Here is a 19,180-nt window from a genome sequence, read left to right on the forward strand (position 1 = left end):
AATTAAAATTGTCCGTTTTATTCTCAGCGATCGATCATCTGCACCCCTGGTCGGGTCCCGCGCCCAGCCATAAAGGCGTCCGCCTCCCTGCGCCTCTCGTGCTGCATGACCTGCCCATTGCTATCTATCTCGCAGGTGGGCAAAGTGAGGCCCAGAGAGGCGGCGGCGGCCCCAGCTCTGGCTCTCCGGCCGCCCTCTCGCACCACCCACCTGCCCGGGCGCGGGTGCCAGGGCAGCTATCGGAGGCCGGCAGAGCTGGGCGGAGCCGGGGGCGGAGCCTGAGCCGGGGGGCGGGGTCCAGGCTGGCAGGGAGGGAGGGCTGCCGCCCACTTTCTGTCGGCGGACGAAATCTGCCGGCTTCCGCGGCGCCTTTAAGGTGCGAGCAGAGCTGCGGGCCAGCGAGCGAGCAGGGAGGCCGGCCGTGGGGGAGTGCGCAATCGGGGGCGACGCTCGCCTGCAGGAGGTGAGCGGGGGCCCGGCTGGGAGGGGGGCGCCCTTGGCCTTGCGCCTGGAGAGAGGTGGGGGCGGCCCAGGAGATGCCCCCTGCCCGCCTCCTGCCCCGTGGGATGCCGGGGCTGCTGCCCACCCTGGGCATCGCTCTTCATCCCACGGGTGCAGAGGGGGGTCCTTTCCAGTCCTGGCATCGCTTGAGCTTGGCGGCTCAGCTCATCCGAACTCAGGGATGCTGCCGGAGGGAGGCCTTCAGCCCCGGGCTGTCGAAAGCTCTGGCCCCCCACCCCCACTCCGTGCTCTTTGGCACCGGCAGCTCCTCCGTATCTCCGAGGGTCACCCCTCTCCGCGGGCTTCCTTAGTGCCTGCCACTTTGGTCGGGTAGCCGAGAGTGGCTCTCGGCACGGGAGCAGGAAGGAGGAGCGAGGCTGCTGCAAAGGCAGCATCCCCGGCGGCACCTGCGCCCAGGATTGAGCGCTGGAAGAAGGAACCCTGGAGGTCATTTAGTCCAACCTGCTCATTTTACAGATTAGGAAACTGAGGCTCGGCGAAAGTAGGAGGTGATTTCTCCAGGGTCACGCAGAACGTTTGTAGTATCACAGTATTTTAGATTTAGACTTGGTCCCAGCCCCTCGTTTCACAGTTGAGGAAACTGATCAGGGTCCCTAGAAGTGAAGGGCTTTACAGGATTTGAACCCAAGTCTTCTGTCGTCAGCACCAGGGAGTTTATTTGGAGTATGCTTAACTGCAAATCTCAGATTGGCCGAAGGATCTTTCTGGTCATCAAGTGAAATATTAAATATTAGTAATGAATTAACCCCTTGACAAATGCTGAGGGCGGGTGGTATACCAATGGTCAGAAAAATACTATTCCGAGGCTTTTAGAAACCTCGCCGTTGGATACATTTGTTAAAGGGATTCCAGATGGATTTTTCGCCCACCTTTCCCCATATTATGGCATTCATAAAGAATACAGTTCGGTACACTCCACCAGCACAGTTAGTCATTCAATCAACGAATGTTTATTTAGCATGTTCTTGTGTGCCTCCACTGTGCTAAACCCTGGGGATTGGAGTAGAAACAATGAAACAATCCCTGCTCTCTCGGAGTTTACATTCTAATGGTGGGAACAATTACGTATACAAACATATACCGCATAAATAGAAAGTTAATCAATACCCATCTCTACAAAGTAGTTCAATACAAGGCAGTCAAGTATGGAGGAGACTAGCACTGGGGCACTGGGGGAAGGCTTCACCTAGGCAATGGTGCTTGAGCAGCGTCTTAAAGGAAGAGACTAGATCTCTGAGATACATCCAGTCAGTCAGTCTGTTAGTATTTATCATTTATTCCAGGCATGGGGCATGATCAGGACAAAAGCACAGAGACTAGGGATGGAGGATCCTATCAGAGGAACAGAAAGAAAGACCATTTGGGCCCAATCACAGAATGTGAGAGGAATTAACTACTGTCCAATGAGGTCGGAGAGAGAGATTGGCACGAGCTTGTGAAGGACTAACCGGGACTTTGTATTTGATGCTAGAGGCCGCAGGAGGGGACCATTGGAGGTGACCGAGTGGGGGAGTTACATGGTCGGATCTTTGATGGAGGAAAATTACTTTGAGCAGCAGTGTGTAAGAAGGACTGGAGTAGGTTGAGGCTTGAGGCTGGCTGAGCAGTTAAGAAACAATTAACAAGAATCTAGGTGAGAGGTGATGAGGACTGGAATTAAGGTGGTAGCTTGATGGGTGGAGAGAAGCCATCAGATACAAGATGATGCTGTGAATGTACCAACAGGAAGCTTTGGCCACTGTGTGAGATGAAGAAGAATGTTTCTTAGTGGAGTGGTGCCTGTGGGCCCAGCAGTAAGCTACTTACTGTAGGAGATACTGGAAGAAGCTAAGAAATTTGAAGAAACTTGTAACCTAGTTAGAGTCAGAATTTGTTTACAGGAAACTGCGAGGGGACCGTTGGGAACTATAAAGAGAACATTCCTTGCACAGGACGTGACATGTCCTACCTGGCTTTGTGTATTGTTTTTACCTACAACAAAGTGTCTGAGGCAGAGCCAAGAGTCAAGCTGTTCAGCTTGGATGGCCTTGGCCCTTTGGTCCGGGGGATCAAAAGACCCGTTTGTTAGTGTTTGGGGTTGAAAACATAGAGAAGAAAAAAAGCAAGTATTGATTTCTATAAAAAATTTTTTTGATGTCTTTGTCTTTTGTTTTTACGTTATGGTCATTTCCTGATAAACATCACCACCCCTTCTTGAAAAACCGAAAAGGGAAACTGACTAATGGATTGACTGACTGCAAGAATTCTCTACTGTGGTGAAGCACCCAGGTGGTTCAGTGGGTAGAGTGCTAGCCTTGCAGTCAGGAAGCCCCCAGTTTGAATCTTGCTTCAGGTATTTACTGGCTGGGTGACCCTGGACCAGTCACTTAATCCCTCTCAGCCTCAGCTTCCTCACCTGTAAAATGAGGATAATAATAGCACCTACCTCCCAGGGTTTTTGTCAGGATTGAATGAGGTAACACATGTAAAACACTCTGCAAATCTTAAAGCATTATGTTAATGCTAACTATAAATAGCCTTCTATAGCACTATTATTGTCCCATAGCACTATTTATTATTATTATTATTATTATTATTATTACTGGTAGTCCTCAACCTTCTAACAAGAGGGAGCTCAACACAGATTCTGTACTTTGAACTGAAAGAGACGTCAGGGGCCATCTGGTCCAATGCCTCGATTTTCCAGATGAGGAAACCGTGGCCCAGGAAAGTTAAGGGGCTTGCTCAACCAAAGTCATACAAGTAGTATGTGTCTGAGGTGGGATTTGAACCCAGGTACTTAGAGCAGAACTGGCGCTCTTTTCACATTCTATTTTGCTTCCATCATGTGTTTCCTTACTTGTTGTCCAGGTTTTGATTGGTCATCATTACAGTTAATTAGAGTTTAGCTGCCTTTTAGACACCTCTGTCTAGTCATCTTTTCTGTTGTTTTCCTGGTTCTGCATTCTTGGCTCTGTATCACTCCATGGAAATGTTCCCATGCGTCTCTGAATTCCTCATTTTCAGCATTCATTTAACCACTTCCCAATCAATGACACTTATCTTTTCCAGTTTATTTGCTAATATAAAAAGGGTTGCTATGCACATTTTGCCCCATTTCTTACAAAGGCCCTTCTTTCTGTCTTTGCCCTCCTCGTGACATATACCCTACAGTGAGTCACCAAAGAATGTTAGCATTTTAGGGACTTTCCTTGAGTAATCCCCAATTACTTTTTCCAAAAGAATTCTCCCGCTTCAGCGTTCCACCAGCACTTTATTATTGTGCCTGCTTTCCCACAGCTTCTCCAATATCACCTACTTCCATATTTTATCATTTTTGCTGGGTGAAACCTCCAAGTATCAACACTAATTTCTTTATTAACAACCCACCCAGAACAGCTGTAGAGTAGTAACAGTGTCAAAGGCTTGTGGAAGGATAACATCCAAGTGTAAACAATTCTAATGGTCTTTCTTTTTGAATCTTTGATCTGAGAAAATATGGTATATTGTCAAGTGCTAAGTCAGGAGAGGCTTGGGGAAAACTCTTAAGGAGGGCTCCTAAGAGGAGAAAGTGAGAAAGGAGTATGTTCTAGGCACCAAGACTGCAGGGGTATGGAGATGGGAGATGATGGAATGCCTTATATGAAGAACTGAAAGAAGGTCATTACGGCAGGGTCAAAGTACATGAAAGACAGAGATGTGTAATAAGATAGGAAGTGCTTTAAAAGCCATATGGAGGATTGCATAGTTAATCCTAGCCATGAGAGGAAGTTGCTTCATCAGGGAAGTGACATGGTCAGATCTGCACTTTAGGAAAATCATTAGGGCAGTGGAGTAAAGGATAGACGGAAATGGGGAGAGACCTGAGGCAGGGAGATCAATTAGGAAACCAATTCAGTAGACTGTAGAGAAATAATGATGGCCTGTGCCATTGGGGCTGTAGAGGACATATTTGAGAGGTAGTGTGGAGGCAGAGATGATAAGATTTCACAACTTCTGGATGTGTGGAGTGAGAGATAGGAAGGAGTCAAGGGCAGCACTGATGTTGTAAACCTGAATGACTCAGTGATACTGGAGAAATTTGGAGGAGGGGGGAATAAAGAGAAATAAACACTTATTGTTTGGTTCTACCCATTTTTCCTGGTTCTGCCCTTTGGGGTCAGATGGAATAAGTCTAATCCCTTTTCCGCATGGCTCCCTGTGAAATAACTAAAGTAGTAACTATGTTCTCCTAAGTCTTTTCAATTGAATTAAATAAATATTCATTAAGCACCTACTTCTGTGCTAGGTGCTGAAGATAGAAGGCCAAAATAAAAAATGGTCCCTTCCCTCAAGGAGGTGAGTTGAAGAAAGGGGGAAGGGATACGATGTGTACAACTTAATACCAAGTTAGCTGATATAATTGCAGGAGAAAGGCAGTCCTGGGCAGAAAGACTCCCTGCAGGAACTGGCATAGGAGTTGTGCTTTGAATGGATTCTAAGGTAATGAGGGAGAGCATTCCAGGTATAGGGAAGTGCCTGTGCAAAGACCTGGAGGCAGGAGATGGGATGTCAAGGTCAGAGATTAGCTAGCAGATCCATTTGCCAAGCGAGTAGTATGAGATAAGATTAGAAAGGAAGATGGGAGCCTGATTGCTTTTGAGGACTTTAAAAATCATCATTTAGAGACCGGGGCATAGGCAGGTTAGCCTTTAGGCAATAGGGAGCCTTTGAGGATTGTTGAGTATGTATGTGGAGGGTGAGGGCACGAGTAGGAATGTGAAAAGAGATGAGTAAGAGCATTTAAACAGGGAGGATTTGTAAGAGATGAGTAAGAGCATTTAAACAAGAATGTTGTTACAGAAGCCAAGGGAGGAGAGAGCATCCAGGTAGAATGGGGGCAGGCAACAGTGATGAGAGGGCCCAAAGATCACAGAAAAGGCCTTTGGATTGAGCCTTAAGAAATCATTAGTAACCTTTGAGCCAGATGATAAGGTAATTTAGGGATTAAGAAGGGAATGGAAGGCTAAGAAATGGAGGCAAACAGGACGCCTTCCTAAGAGTTTAGCTTGGAAAGGGAGAGGGTGATACCTTAATGAGGCATCAGGGTCAAGTGAACCCATGTTAGTGTCATGATGGACCCACCAAAGCCACAGAGGACAGATAATGCCTGGGTTCTTCTAATCGATCACTTTGCATTTTGTAGCTATAGACAGTCTTTGTCTTTTTTTTTTTTTTTTTTTTTTGCTTTTTGGCTCTGTCTTTTTTGATTTCTTAGGTCGTCATTTATCTTCTAGCTTACCATCTTCTTCGCCTTTTCAAAATTCATCCCTTGGAAAAGGACCCACATGTACAAAAATATTCATAGCAGCTCTTTCTGTGGTGATCAAAATTGGAAATTGAGGGGATGTCCATCTATTGGGGAATGGCTGAACAAGTTGTGGTATATGAATGTAATGGAATACTGCTGTGCTATAAGAAATGATGAGCAGGTGGACTTCAGAAAAACTTGAAAGGACTTGTATGGTCTGATGCTGAGTGAAGTGAGCAGAACCGGGAGAACGTTGTGCACAGTAACAGCCACGTTGTGCAATGACAAACTTTGAAAGACTTAGCTCTTCTCAGTAATACAAGGATCTAAGACATCTTCAAAGGCCTCATGATGGAAAATGCCATCCACATCCAGAGAAAAATCTATGGAGTTTGAATGCAAATCGAAGCATACTATTTGCTCTTTTTTTTTCTTCTGTTTTGTTTTGTTTCCTCTTTCTTGTGATTCCTTACAACATCACTAATGTGAAAATATGTTTAAGAGGAATATATATGTAGAGCCTATATATGCATACCATCTTGAGGAGGGAGGGGGAGAAAATTTAAAACTCAAAAGCGTATGGAAATGAAACTAAAAAGAAATTAATTAATTTTTTAAAAAATCATCCCTTGATAGGCAGCATGGTACAGTAGCAAGATTGCTGGATTCAGAGTCAAAGGACCTGCATTCAAATCTTGACTTTTCTAGTTACTAACTGTGTGGTCATGGGCAAGTCATTTCACCACTCTGCCTCAGTTCTCTCATTTGTAAAATGAATGGGTGGAACTAGATGGCTTTTAAGTCTCCTTCTGGGGCTGCTAGGTGGCTCGGTGGCTAGAGTGTTTGCTCTCCTCTTCCTCCTGATGCTGACCCCACCACAACTGATACTTCTAGCACAGAGAGAAAATGGAATTCTGGAATAGAGGGTGCCAAAGCCACAAAGCATTACATGATAGCAGAGCCTGGAAGGGAAGATGTGGCAACAGGACCCCGATGCAGCTGTGACCAAGGAAATGGGCGAAGGCTCCAACATGAAGCCAAAATACAAGGACCTCAATTATCATCTTTGAGGTTAGATCAGGGCAACTCCCCTTATTGAGTAATAATCTTGCTGTCCTTCCAAGTCTGGCCAAAGGGTCCTCAGTGACAACCCTAGTGTCACCTGGGGTAGAACCTTCAAGGAGAAGGCTATGTTCTTCCACCTTGGGGCAGAATATATTTTATGTGACCTCTATTACTTAATGGCCTCCAAGATGGTGAGAATGCCTTTCTGTTCTAAGAAGGGTTAGGTTGTCTGTTCCCTTCCAGAGTAGAACTGGGCTCAACTCTTGTCAAGAAACAAGCAACAAAACAGATTTGACTTCTCAAAAATTCTTCAAAGGGCCCAGAACCCAAGTCTTGGATTCTCCTGAAAGATCAGCAGATTTTTCCTGGTTGCAAAGGACTTTGGAGCTCTCTGAGGGACACACCTGTTTAATGCTCTAGCCAGAGATTTCTCCCCCAGCCCTCTGCCACAAGTGAAAGTAAGGAAAGAGCCCAGGGAATCTTGGCAGCATTGTTGGGGTGGCCACGGGGCACCTGGCAGCCTGAGGACAGTGGAAGCAGCCAGCCCACCCACATGAAGCACACCATTATATTTTAGTGAGAAACTGTCCCAGAGGATGTTATTTTGACTATTAAAAACCTGATATTCAGTTGCCTGGGTAACATGATGTTAAATGATGTTCTGATGAAGCAAAATTAGAATCAAAGGATCCTAGATGTGGAACTGAAAGTCCAACGCTGTCATTTTACAGATGAGCAAACTGAGGCCCAGAGAAATCCAGTGACTTGCCCAAGGCTTGGTTTGTTATTGTTGTTTAGTTGTGTCCGACTCTTCGTGACCCCATTTGGGGTTTCTTGGCAAAGATACTGGAGTTATTTCCTTCTCCAGCTCATTTTGCAGATGAGGAAACTGAGGCAAACACAGTGAAGTAACTTACCGAGGATCACATAGCTAGTAAGTGTATGAGGCCAGATTTGAACTCAAGAAGAGGAATCTTCCTGACTTCAGGCCTGGCATTCTATCCACCGTACCACCTAGCTGCCCCTTGCCAAGGTTACACGTGTACTAATTGAAAAATGCCCAAGTTCAGCTGAGGTTCTTTGAGTCCAAAGCCAGTATTCTTTTCCAACCAATAAGCACTCCATTATTCCCAGCCTTTTTCATTATGTTGATTGGTTTTGCTGGATTTTTTCCTCTTTTTAAAATTCTTTCTTATGAGGGATGGCTTTCTGGGAAAGGAAGGGAAGGGAATACTATAGGTGGAAATGTAGATGATGTAAAGGCAGAAGGTAGAAAAATCTATTTTTAAAAGAAAAAATAATAGCTGACATTTACATAGAGCTTTACCATTTGCAAAGTACGTACATTGTTATTTTATTCAATCCTCGAAGCCACCCCACTAGGTAGATGCTGTTATTATCCCCAGTTAACAGATGGGTAGCCCAGTAGTGACTTGCCTTAGGCCGCACAGCTGCTATGTATATGGAGTACTGCTTGGGAAGACTGCCGGCCTTGCTGATCTAGGCAAGGCACTTCCTTGTCTGTACCACGAGAGGCCTGGGCTGGATGGCCTCTCAGGGACCTCAGAGGTTGTTGAGTGCAACTGCGTCATTTTACAGATGAGCAAATTGAGGCTGAAATAGGTGCCCAGGCTCATCCAGCAGGATCTGAACTTGGGTCTTCCTGATAGCCTTTTCACTACATCCCCATCCCCCTCTGTGGCATACCTAACAAGACTCAATTGGTAACCTTGCTATTAATCGTTGAAAGTGAGTTGAAGTGTTATTTTTTTTTTAAGCTTAGCCATGCTGGTCAGCTTTCCTAAGCCTGAATGGCATGGTTGGCAAAGATAGATAGTCCTCATTCTCTTGCCAGTGATTGTTTTCTTGTACAAAGAGCACAGCAAACACCATTTATGCTTATCGCCTTGGGAAAACTCAGTAACTCTCAAGATCTCAGGCTCTTAAGAGGTGATTGGTGTGATGGAAAGAGTTCATAAAACATTTTATTGATACTTTTTAAAAAATTGTCATTCCCCAAGAACACTCTCCTTATCATAATAGAATACCCCTCAATTTCCCCATTAGAGTCCTCCTTTGTAACTTGGCTTAAGCAAAATAAATCAACCCAAATAAACAAGTATCAGAGAAAGAAGAGGAAAAGCATTTCTATAACACCTACTATGTGCTAAGCATTTTACAAATATCTCATTTAATACAACCTTGGGAGGTAGGGACTATTATTATCCCCATTTTAGAGTTGGGAAAAGTGAAGCAGACAGAGGTTAAATGATTTGTCAAGGGTCACACTGAGGCAGCATTTGAACCAAGGACATACCTGACTCTAAGCCCACTGCTCTAACTACCATATCACTCTGTCTCTAAATAAACGTAACTAATTATGAGACATGTGAATACATGACAAGTACAAAAAGGCACTTTTGTCAGAGGGGAACAGGATAAAATGTCACATGAGATCCCAAGTCAGGAAAGATTCCAACTGAAGGAATGAAAGAGGATTGTGTAGGGGAAGATGGTGCCTGAGCCAGGCTTTGGAGACGGGAGTGGGGAGAATCTTACCCTTTTGATGTGTCATGGCCCCCCCCCCTTACAGTCTGGTGAAGCCTAGGCACCCCTTCCCAGAATCATGTTTTAAAATAATTAAAATTTCAATAATATAAAAAATATTCAATATTTTTCAAATTTCAATAATATAAAAATATTTTAAAAATAAATTTCAGTTACAGATTAGTGAAAATAAAGATGCTACTCTTTCTCATCCAAGTTCACAGCTCCCCTGAAACCTATCCATGGACACCTTGGGGCTCTGTGGACCCCCTAGTTAAGAATCCCTCCTTTAGAGGATAAGAGAAGGAAAAAATGAGTACTGTCTACAAAAAGAAAATCAGAAGGCACCAAACATGATGATAGAATGAAAGTCCCTGTCACATGAAGCTCTCCTGACTACCCCCTAGGTGATAGTACCCTTCCTCCACAAACTATTTAAGTTCTGCCATTAGAGAGTAAGCTCCATGAGGGCAGGAACTGTTTCTCTCTTTCTTATATCTAGTGCTTAGCACTGTAGCTGTCAATCAATAATGTTTTGTTAAAGGCTTGATATTTATTCTGTGTATATTTCAATATGTCCCTTTTGTCTCCTTCCAATAGAATGTAAGCTCCATGAGGGCAGGAACTGTTTCATTTCTGTTTTTGTATCCCCAGCACCTAGCCAGGTGTCTGGTGCATAGTTAATGCTTAATAAATGATCCTTGATAGCTTGAATATTTATATCCCCAGTCACTGCCTAGCACACAGTAGGATAGTGTAGACATTGGACCAGTGAGTTCAGTGATATAGGGAAATCCTGGATGAGAACACTCCTTCTACCAGTGCAGATTAGGACCTTCTGTTAACAAGTTATGAGAACAGACCCCAAAATCTGAAATCGTTTTAAAAAGAAATTGATTTGGTCATTTGGTAGAAGAGGAAAGCAGGAAGAAGGCTCCTTCCTCAGTCTCTGAAAGGTTTACATTATATAGGGTTTCCTAGGATTCCTGCACGAATACGTACACATAGCGGTGAAGCTGTTGTGTGGAGAGGGCAGTTCCCAGGCAAGGTTCAGGGAGTATCTATCAGTGAGCATGAACATTCAAATGAAGGGTGACTGAGATGTAAGCTTGAGCATTTTCAGTTCGAGAAACCCTAAACACAAGCATTGGGTTGACCCCAGATCTAGGTGGCATTCAGGCATTCTCTGCAGCAGAATATCCAGCTGGTCTCTGAGGTCAGCCAGTTTCTAGCCACATCAAGCTAGGTTCAGACAATTTTTATAAATAAGGCTTTCGGAACAATGTGATCAATTTTTCCGTACACTTCACTGCAATGCATAGTTTTAGAGAGTTTTCTAAAACACTGAAAGATTTACCAGTCATTCAGCTAATTTGTGTCAGAGATGAGATTCAAACTCAAGTCTTCTCAGCTCTGAAGCCTCTTCTCTGGCTTCCTCCCCAGGCATATATACTTGTTACTAATTGATGAAACAGAAATGAAAAAGAAAAACATAAAAGACTGTGAAAAGATCATGTACATATATACTACTGCACCCCCTGCCAAGGCAAACAAAAAACATACATACTCTTTGTACAGAGAAAAACAGTTAAGCTAGAACAAATATTACAGTGACTGCCTGAAAATGCATTGTACCATTTATTTCCCTTGCCCTCTGTCCCCTTTCCTGCTGCCTAGAGAAGAATATGTTCTATTATATTTTCCTCAGGACTATTATTGAAGGCCCCTTCCCCCAATTTTTTCAGATGAGGAAACCGAGATCCAGAGAAAGGACTTACCTAAGGTTGCATGGTGCCTTTGAACCTTGGTCTTTTGTCTCCATATCCTGCACCCTCTCCCTTGTTCGACACTGACTCTCGAGTCTATATATCACAGAGCCAAACCCCAGCGGGGTCCTGCCTTCTTCCATGTCCCTTTAGGACTGTTGGAGCCTCTGAAGCTGAGCAGGGGAGATACAGTGGAATCCTGTAAAAAACTCTTCAGATGCTTCTTTGTAAAAATGAAAAAATGCACTCATTTAACCTTCATTACTGCCTGATTTCTAACTGATCTTGGGACTTCTTTCCTCTTCCCCTTTGTATATTTAGGGTTTTTCCCCCAACATGTAGTTTTAAAGATTTTTTTCCCTCTTCAACTTTTACAGGTGAAAGTAAGCCTTAAAAAGACAAGATGGATCTTCACGTGCTGAACATGTTCGTCATAGCTGGAGGGACTTTGGCCATCCCCATCCTAGCCTTCGTGGCTTCATTTCTCCTGTGGCCCTCAGCGCTGATCAGAATCTACTATTGGTAAGAAAACTAGGTTTGTAATTGACATTTCAAAAGGGAACATAGAACTACTCTTGGACCTGCTGGTCCAGCATGATGCCTGATATTCAACAAGTGCTAAATAAATACTTCTGGGTAACTAATCCTTTTGAATTTATTCTATTCTCAAAGTATTGTTGGAAAGTGTAGTGAAAATTCTTATAGGACTGCTCTCCAAAGTTGCTAATTGCCTTTTATTTTTCCCACGAGACCATCCACACCTCCAAATTCATATACTCTTTTTGTTTCTACCAAGAAAAGAGTCCTTTTCTTTGAAGGGCAAAATATTTCCCTTTTGGTCTGGATCTGTGATTTTATCAGGGTGGGGAAATCCTGTAGTGGGAAGAGTTGCCTGGCAGAATCTAGAGATTAAGTAAAGTATTTAGCCATGATGAAACAGCTGAGATGTGTCCAAGCAAGACTTGAATAATAATAACTATTATTTTAATAATTATAGTAATATTTATATGGCCGTTTGAGGTTTGTAAAGCACATTACAGATATAATCTCATTTGAACCTCACAACAACCTTTAGAGGTGAATGCTATTTTTATCTCCACTTTATCCATGAGGAAACTGAGGCTGAGGAGCAGTGCCTGGGGTCATGCAGTTACTAAGAATCAAAGGTTGGCTTTTAACTTAGGTCTTTCTGATTCCAAGTTGAGCTCTCATCAAGTAGTCAATCAGTAAACATTTATTAAGCACCTCCTATGCTAAATGCTGGGTTAAGTGGATGTTAAGTCTTGGACAAAGATCATCTTGAGTTCAGGCAGTCAAGTCTGACGCTCTCTTTAAAATTAAAATAAAATAACTGCGCTTCATTGGGGCCTTTTGGTTTTACATCAGAGTTATTTCTGACTATACACCACCCACCTCAGCACCCAGAATTGACTTCTCCTTCATAATAAGGAAAAACAGTTAAGCAGAGAGATTCTTTTCCTTTGAAATTTATAAATAAATTGCATTCTTGGACATTGAATGTCAACACAGTTGCTGTGTTGACATTCAGTGTCCAAGAATGTAATTTATTCATATATTTCAAAGGAGAAGAATCCAATTAAGCTGTCCCAGGTGGTATTTAAGAGAGAGAACATTTTTTTTAGGTTTATGCCGAAATTGTTCACTCACATAAGGATGACTATCGCTTGGCTAAACCTTTCAGTTTTCCACAGTCAAGTGAAGAGAGGTTTTCTAGAGAATTAAGGAATTGAGAAATACTGCCACTGGGGATGAAGTGAAGCCTGGGAAGATCACATCTGGGCCCTTTCAGCTTCCTTCTTTACTGGCTTTTTCTCATTTAAATGGCATGGAAGGTTCTGATCTTTGAAAAGAAGTTAGTGGGATGGAGGAGCGTTTTGTGGGATGGAGGAGTGTTTTTCATGCCCTTTCAGTCCAGGGTTGACTGTAGAGATGGATGGGGCTCCACCTCCTTGGAAACTGAGACTGCCAAGCAGTAGTCAGAATCCTAGCCCAGGGGACATGCCTCACTGATTTTCAGGGGGAAGAGGCTTTTTGTTTGTTTCCCACCATGGGGCTGTTGAATGGAAAAACCCATTAAGGTCAGTTCATTCCAGCTCAAAGACACCATAGAATGGAATCTCTGTTCTTTGATGCAGCTAACAATAGGGAAGCAGGTGATTCTCAGAGTCCCTGTGGCCCTGATGAACCTTCCTGGTGGGCTGACCAGTTGTTGTAAGCACAGATACGTTGGGCCTACCCATTCATGATGCATAAAGCAATCAAGGGGAGGAACTGTGTTCATGGTAAGGGTCAAGAGCCAGGGAAGCTTTTCGGATCACAGCAGGTAGGATTATCATTTAGGAGACCAGTATGTGAGTCCAAGAATATGGACTCAAAGATGCAGCATTGCATAGAGAGCTGGATTGGGACCTGGGTGCCAGTCCCAACTCTGTCATTTGGGTAGCTCAGCCTTTCTGGGCCTCAGTTTCCTCATCTGTAAAACGAAGGGGTTGGACTAGATTGGTGATTCTTAAACTTTTTCCACTCACAACCCCTTTTTGCCAGAGAAATTCTTAAGTGTCCCTGGGTATATAGGTACATGAAATAGTATACAAATCAAACATTTACTGATAATAAATCTTAACGAAATTTATTTAAAAACAATTCTTTGGTATACATAGAATTTTACCATTTATTAAAGACAATCGTCTTGAATCTGAGCTGAGGGGTTTCTGGCCGTGTTTGTTGGTGTTCATGGTGTGACTGCATGCGAAGTGCAAAGTGCGCATGTTGTGTGTTCAGAACCAAGCCTGCGGTGAAGTCATGCCATGCAACACGGGCAATCGCTGCCTGAAAATGAGTTTGATTTTGAATTAATTTTTGGTCATTGTGTGTTCAGAAACCTTTTACTGTTGACAAATTTTTTGCCACCCCATATAGGGTCGAAACCCATAGTTTAAGAAGCGCTGGGCTAGATGGTCTTTAAGGACCCTGCCAACTCTAAGCCTGTGATCTTATATGAAATCAAGTAAGGGCAGCAGAGAACTTATGATTCCATTGGAAAAAAGAGTAGCAAGAAGATCCTACAAGGCAGTAACAACATGGCAGGACCCCGTCCCCTGAACATAGAACTGCCATTTTTAACTCAGGTCTACAACTGAATTCATTACCCTCTCGCCCACCTCCAATCCTTCCCTTTTCCTAACTTCCCTATTATTGTTGAGGATACCATCACCCTCCCAGTCACCCAGGCTCAAATCCAAGGTCTCATGCTTGACTCCTCACTTTCTCTCATCTCCCATTTCCATTCAGATACCAAACCCTATGTATCTGACCTTTGTAATATGTCTTATAGACTCCCCCTTCTCTCCTCTGGCACTGCAACTACCTGGGTCAGGCCCTCATCACCTCCCACCTGGGTCCTCTCCAGTCTATTCTCCACTCATCCTGCTGTCAGATTGATCTTCCTAAAGAACAGATCGGACTAGATCTCTCTCTCTCTCTGTCTCTGTCTCTCGGTGTCTCTCAACACCCCCCACCCCCAACACCCATTCAATAAACCTCAGTGTCTCCAAGATAAAGTATAAAATCCTCTGGCTTTTTAAGGCCTTCAAACCTTGTCCCTTCTTACCTCTCCAGTCGTCTTACACCTTCTTCCCATCCACGTATGCTGCCTCTGCAACTCAGTAACACTGGTCACCTTGCTATTCTTTTTTTTTTTTTTTTTTGGTGAGGCAATCAGGGTTAAGTGACTTGCCCAGGGTCACACAGCTAGTAAGTGTTACCTTGCTCTTCCTCACCCAGATACTCCATCTCCCAGTTCTGGGCATTTTCTCTTGTTGTCTGCCATGCCCGGAACGCTTTGCTCTCCTCATCTCTGCCTCTCAGCTTCCCTGTTCCTTCAATTCCCAGCTAAAGCCTAGAAGCCTTTGTCAGCCTTCCTGAATCTTAGTGCTTTCCCTTTGAGACTACCCTCCAGTTTATCCTGCCTGTATCTTGTTTGTACGTATCCGTTTTCATGTGTTTCCTCCTTTAGGCTGTGAGCTTCTTGAGAGCAGGGACTGTTGTTTGCCCTTAGGTATTTCCCAACTACTTAGTACAGTGCCTGGCACTTTGTTGTTGCTCTTTGTTCAGTTGTGGCCAACTCTTTGTGACCCAATGGACCATAGCACACCAGCCCCTTCTATCCTCCACCATCTCCCAAAGTCTGTTCAAGGTCACATTCATTGTTTCCATGATACTATCTATCCCTCTCTTCCTCTCCCATCCTTTTTCCTTTGGCTTTCTATCTTTCCCAATATCAGGATCTTTTCCAATGAGTCTCATCTTCTTATTATGTTGCCAAAGTATTTAAGCTTCAGCATCAATATTTATCCTTCCAGTGAATAGCCTGAATTAATTACTTTAAGTACTGACTGATTTGATCTCCTTGCCATGCAAGGGATTCTCAAGAGTCTTATCCAGCACCAGTATTACTTATTTGTGTCCACAGGAATCACCAGTCTGAGTATGTCTTTGGTGGAAAACCCCTGCTGGTATTAAGTTAGTGGCTCATGATACCCATTGATGTATCTGACAACCCCACTTACTCAGTTGGGTCAGTCTCATTTCAAGATAGAGGCATTTTGGGGAACTTGCTTTTTATGTGTTCTACTCATGCTGAAAGTGTGATTGTTCAATGATAAACTTATCTGAAGGAAGTGGAGGTGCTTTCCTACCTACCGTTCTGTGGAAGAAGTAGGAAGGGGGCTTTCCAATTCAGCATCCATCAGCAGTCACTCAACAAGTGCCTACTATATGCATGTCAGTTATACTCTCAGGGTTCTAGACAACTCTAAGACTACATTGTAGAGAAGATGCCACCCAGCATTGTTAGAAGAGGTTTCTTCATCAGGAATTCCATATACCCATGAGATCACAGGTCCAGTCTCTTTCCCCTTTTTGCCCCTTTCCCACTAATGTGCCAGACACTGCTAAATGCTAGGGATACAAATACCAAAGTATTTGGAAGGAAGGATTTAATGGGACTTGCTCTGGTGCTGCTCTCAAAGCATCTGTCCATGGTTCTGAGCATCCTTGAAATGTATCCAACCCATTTTCATCAAGATGTTGGTGAGCAAGGCTGATGCTGAAGGTTTCTATATTAGACTACAGGGAGTGATCTCTTAGGTAGTTCACTCTTTTATGGCAAATGAAGGAAATGGAGAGCTGATTTTTATTGAGCTGAAGGAGTAGAATATAGACTATATAGCAATATGTTGACAATTCTCAAATTTTTTAAGTTGTTTCAGTCATTTCTGACTCTTTGTGACCCTATTTTTGAGTTTTCTTGTCAAAGATACTGGAGTGGCTTGCCATTTCCTTTTCCAGCTCATTTTACAGATAAGGAGACTGAGGCAAACAGGGTTAAGTGACTTGCCCAGGATCACACAACTTGTAAGTGTCTGAGGCTGGATTTGGACTCATGAAGATGAGCCTCCTAGATTCCAAACCCAGTGCTCTATCCACTGTACCACCTAGCTGCATTTTTCTGTGTAGGTTTTATTTTTTAAGAAAGCTAAGATGGATGGTGAAGAAAGGGATAAAACAAGGGATCTTCTAAGGATGCAGTTCCTTTAAAAATGATATTAAAGGAAGAGAAACAAGTTTAAAAAAACACCTGCATGGTAAGGAACCCAGGCTGCTGAGTTATATCTCCCGACAGGGCACAAAGTGGCTTTTTTATGAGCTTGGCTATTTAGGTCACTAGGACCTTGGTCAATGTTATTCCAGAAATCAAATACTCTCCGCTTTTGTGAGAGGGGATTTGTTGGCTACAAAATGCCCCATTCTTCCAGAGACAGGTTTACACACTTTGTGTTTCTTCTCTGTAAGCTTTTAGCTAGTTTTTTCTCTCCTGGTTTATAATATTTACAAATGAAGCAGAGGTGCCCAGTGTGTGGGCTGTGGTCCCCTGGGGAGCTAAGGCATTCTCGAAAAAGGTCTACAACTCCACATTTAATGGCTTAACAGAATAAAGAAAGAAACATCTTCTCTAGACTGAATAAATAATATGTCTCATGTACATGTGTTACTATTTTTCAGTGACAGTATAAACTCATCTTTATATATAGTACTCTAAGGGTTTCCAAGTGAGGTAGGCATGTTTAAAGGTAACAATAACTGGCATTTCCATAGTGTCACAGTGGTTTGTCCTTCGTTCTCGAAGAGGACCATGACATCAGGGAGATGAAGACATGACTTGCAGTTGACTTTGATTTGAGTGAGGGAGGGCTGTGCAGAGTCACCAGCCTCACTTTCTCCTCCAGTGCCATCTGGGTCCAATGACCAAATACCGATCAGGATTACTGGAGATGGCGAGGGATGTAGCAGGAGATCTTGGCCCTTTTAAGCTAACGTCTTTTCAGGTTCTCACTTTGAGAGAGGCAATGCGCATTCAGTGAATAGGCCTCTTTAAGCAGTGAGTCAAGGGATGCCCCCTTTAATTAAAAAAAAAATCGAGATGGGAGGGGATGATCCATAGAGGTCAATGGCTGTGATTCCCAAAATAAAGGTAAAAGTAAATTTCCATTGAGTGATAAATGTTTCTGAATTTGGCATTATGGCTAGAGTGCTGCATTTGGAATCAGGAAGACTCGGATTTGAGTCTTGCTTCAGACATTTACTAGCTCTTCAAGACCCTGGGCAAGTCATACCCTCTCTGAGCCTCTCATTCCTCATCTGTAAAATGGGCATAGTCCTGGCTTTAATACCTACCTGATAGCGTTTGCTTGATGCTTAAATGAAATATTTGTAAAATTTTGCAAACTGTAAAGAGCTGTGTAAATGTCAGCTATTATGGCTAGTAGAAGTGGCAGTAGTTATGACTTTTTTGTCCCATATTTTCTCAGTTGATAAATGCAGTGGATAGAACACTGAGCTTGGAATCAGGAAGACTCAGTTTTGTGAGCTCAAATCCAGCCTCAGACACTAGCTGTGTGACCCCAGAAAAGTCATTTAACTCTGTTTGCCTCAGTTTCCTCATCTGTAAGATGAGCTTGAGAAAGAAATGGCAAACCACTCCAGCATCTTTGCCAAGAAAACCCCAAGAGCTAGACACAACTGAAGCAAATGAACAACAACAAGGATCTCACAAAGTGAGATAAATAAGTAAAGAGTGGATCTCTTGAAAAGGGTCAAATAGATTGGGAAGCAGTCAACAGACCACAATAACTCACAATAAGAATCTTAGACAGGATATCATCTTTCACGTGGGCCATTTCCCCCCCTTAATTTTGAAGGAGGCAGGTCTGAGGGGGAAACCTTACAACCTTACAAGAAAAAGTGGTTACATAGTCATGTCCCTTCCATTTGGGGATAGAAATAGACCCCAAAGGAAGGCATCTGGGTGGTGCAGTGGATAGAGTGATGGACTTGGAAACAGGAATGGAAACAGTGAGTTCAAATCCTGCCTCAGACATTTACTGGCTGTGTGACCCTGAGCAAGTCATTTAACCTCTGTCTCAGTTTCCTCATCTGTAAAACGGGGATAAAATAGCACCTACCTCTTAGGGTTGTTGCACGGAAGATTAGATGAAATAATATGTATAAAGCACTTCATGAACTTTAGTGCAAAGTGCTGTATTATGAGAGAAAACATTAGTATTCCATTGAGAGTAGCTTTGAAAGTGAAAAATGCCTAACCAGACGAATAAGAACCATGAAAGAGTAAGAGAAAAAGTGAAAGTGGAATGGACAAAGAATCCTAACAGATTTTGAAGGAGAAACCGAAAAGGAGTTATGATATTTTATTTATTTAAATGTAAGTCATTACAAAGCATATATAATTAATTATCTTGACAGTTAATAAGTTTATAATTAGCAATTTAAAAATTAATTAGAATTGCTATAGAAGTTAACTTACTTCCATAACTTCTCATTTCAGGTAGTTTATGAAGTTATCTAACTGTAATAATAACAATAATAACTAGCATTTATATAGGATTTTACAGTTTGCAAGGTACTTTACAAA

General features: G+C 43.0%; 1 protein-coding gene across 1 annotated transcript in view; it reads left to right on the forward strand.

Annotated features, from left to right (window-relative positions):
* Positions 1 to 375: 375 nt before the first annotated feature.
* ABHD6 (abhydrolase domain containing 6) overlaps positions 376 to 19,180 on the forward strand; it is a 40,694-nt gene continuing 21,889 nt past the window's right edge. The window contains exons 1-2 of the mRNA XM_027864126.1: positions 376 to 463; positions 11,547 to 11,691. Coding sequence (XP_027719927.1) covers positions 11,573 to 11,691 — 119 coding nt within the window. The 5' untranslated portion in view covers positions 376 to 463; positions 11,547 to 11,572. The remainder of the gene's footprint in view (positions 464 to 11,546; positions 11,692 to 19,180) is intronic.

The sequence above is a fragment of the Vombatus ursinus genome, unplaced genomic scaffold, assembly GCF_900497805.2.
Source record: "Vombatus ursinus unplaced genomic scaffold, bare-nosed wombat genome assembly UNPS02014773.1, whole genome shotgun sequence".
In the NCBI taxonomy this organism is placed as follows: domain Eukaryota; kingdom Metazoa; phylum Chordata; class Mammalia; order Diprotodontia; family Vombatidae; genus Vombatus; species Vombatus ursinus.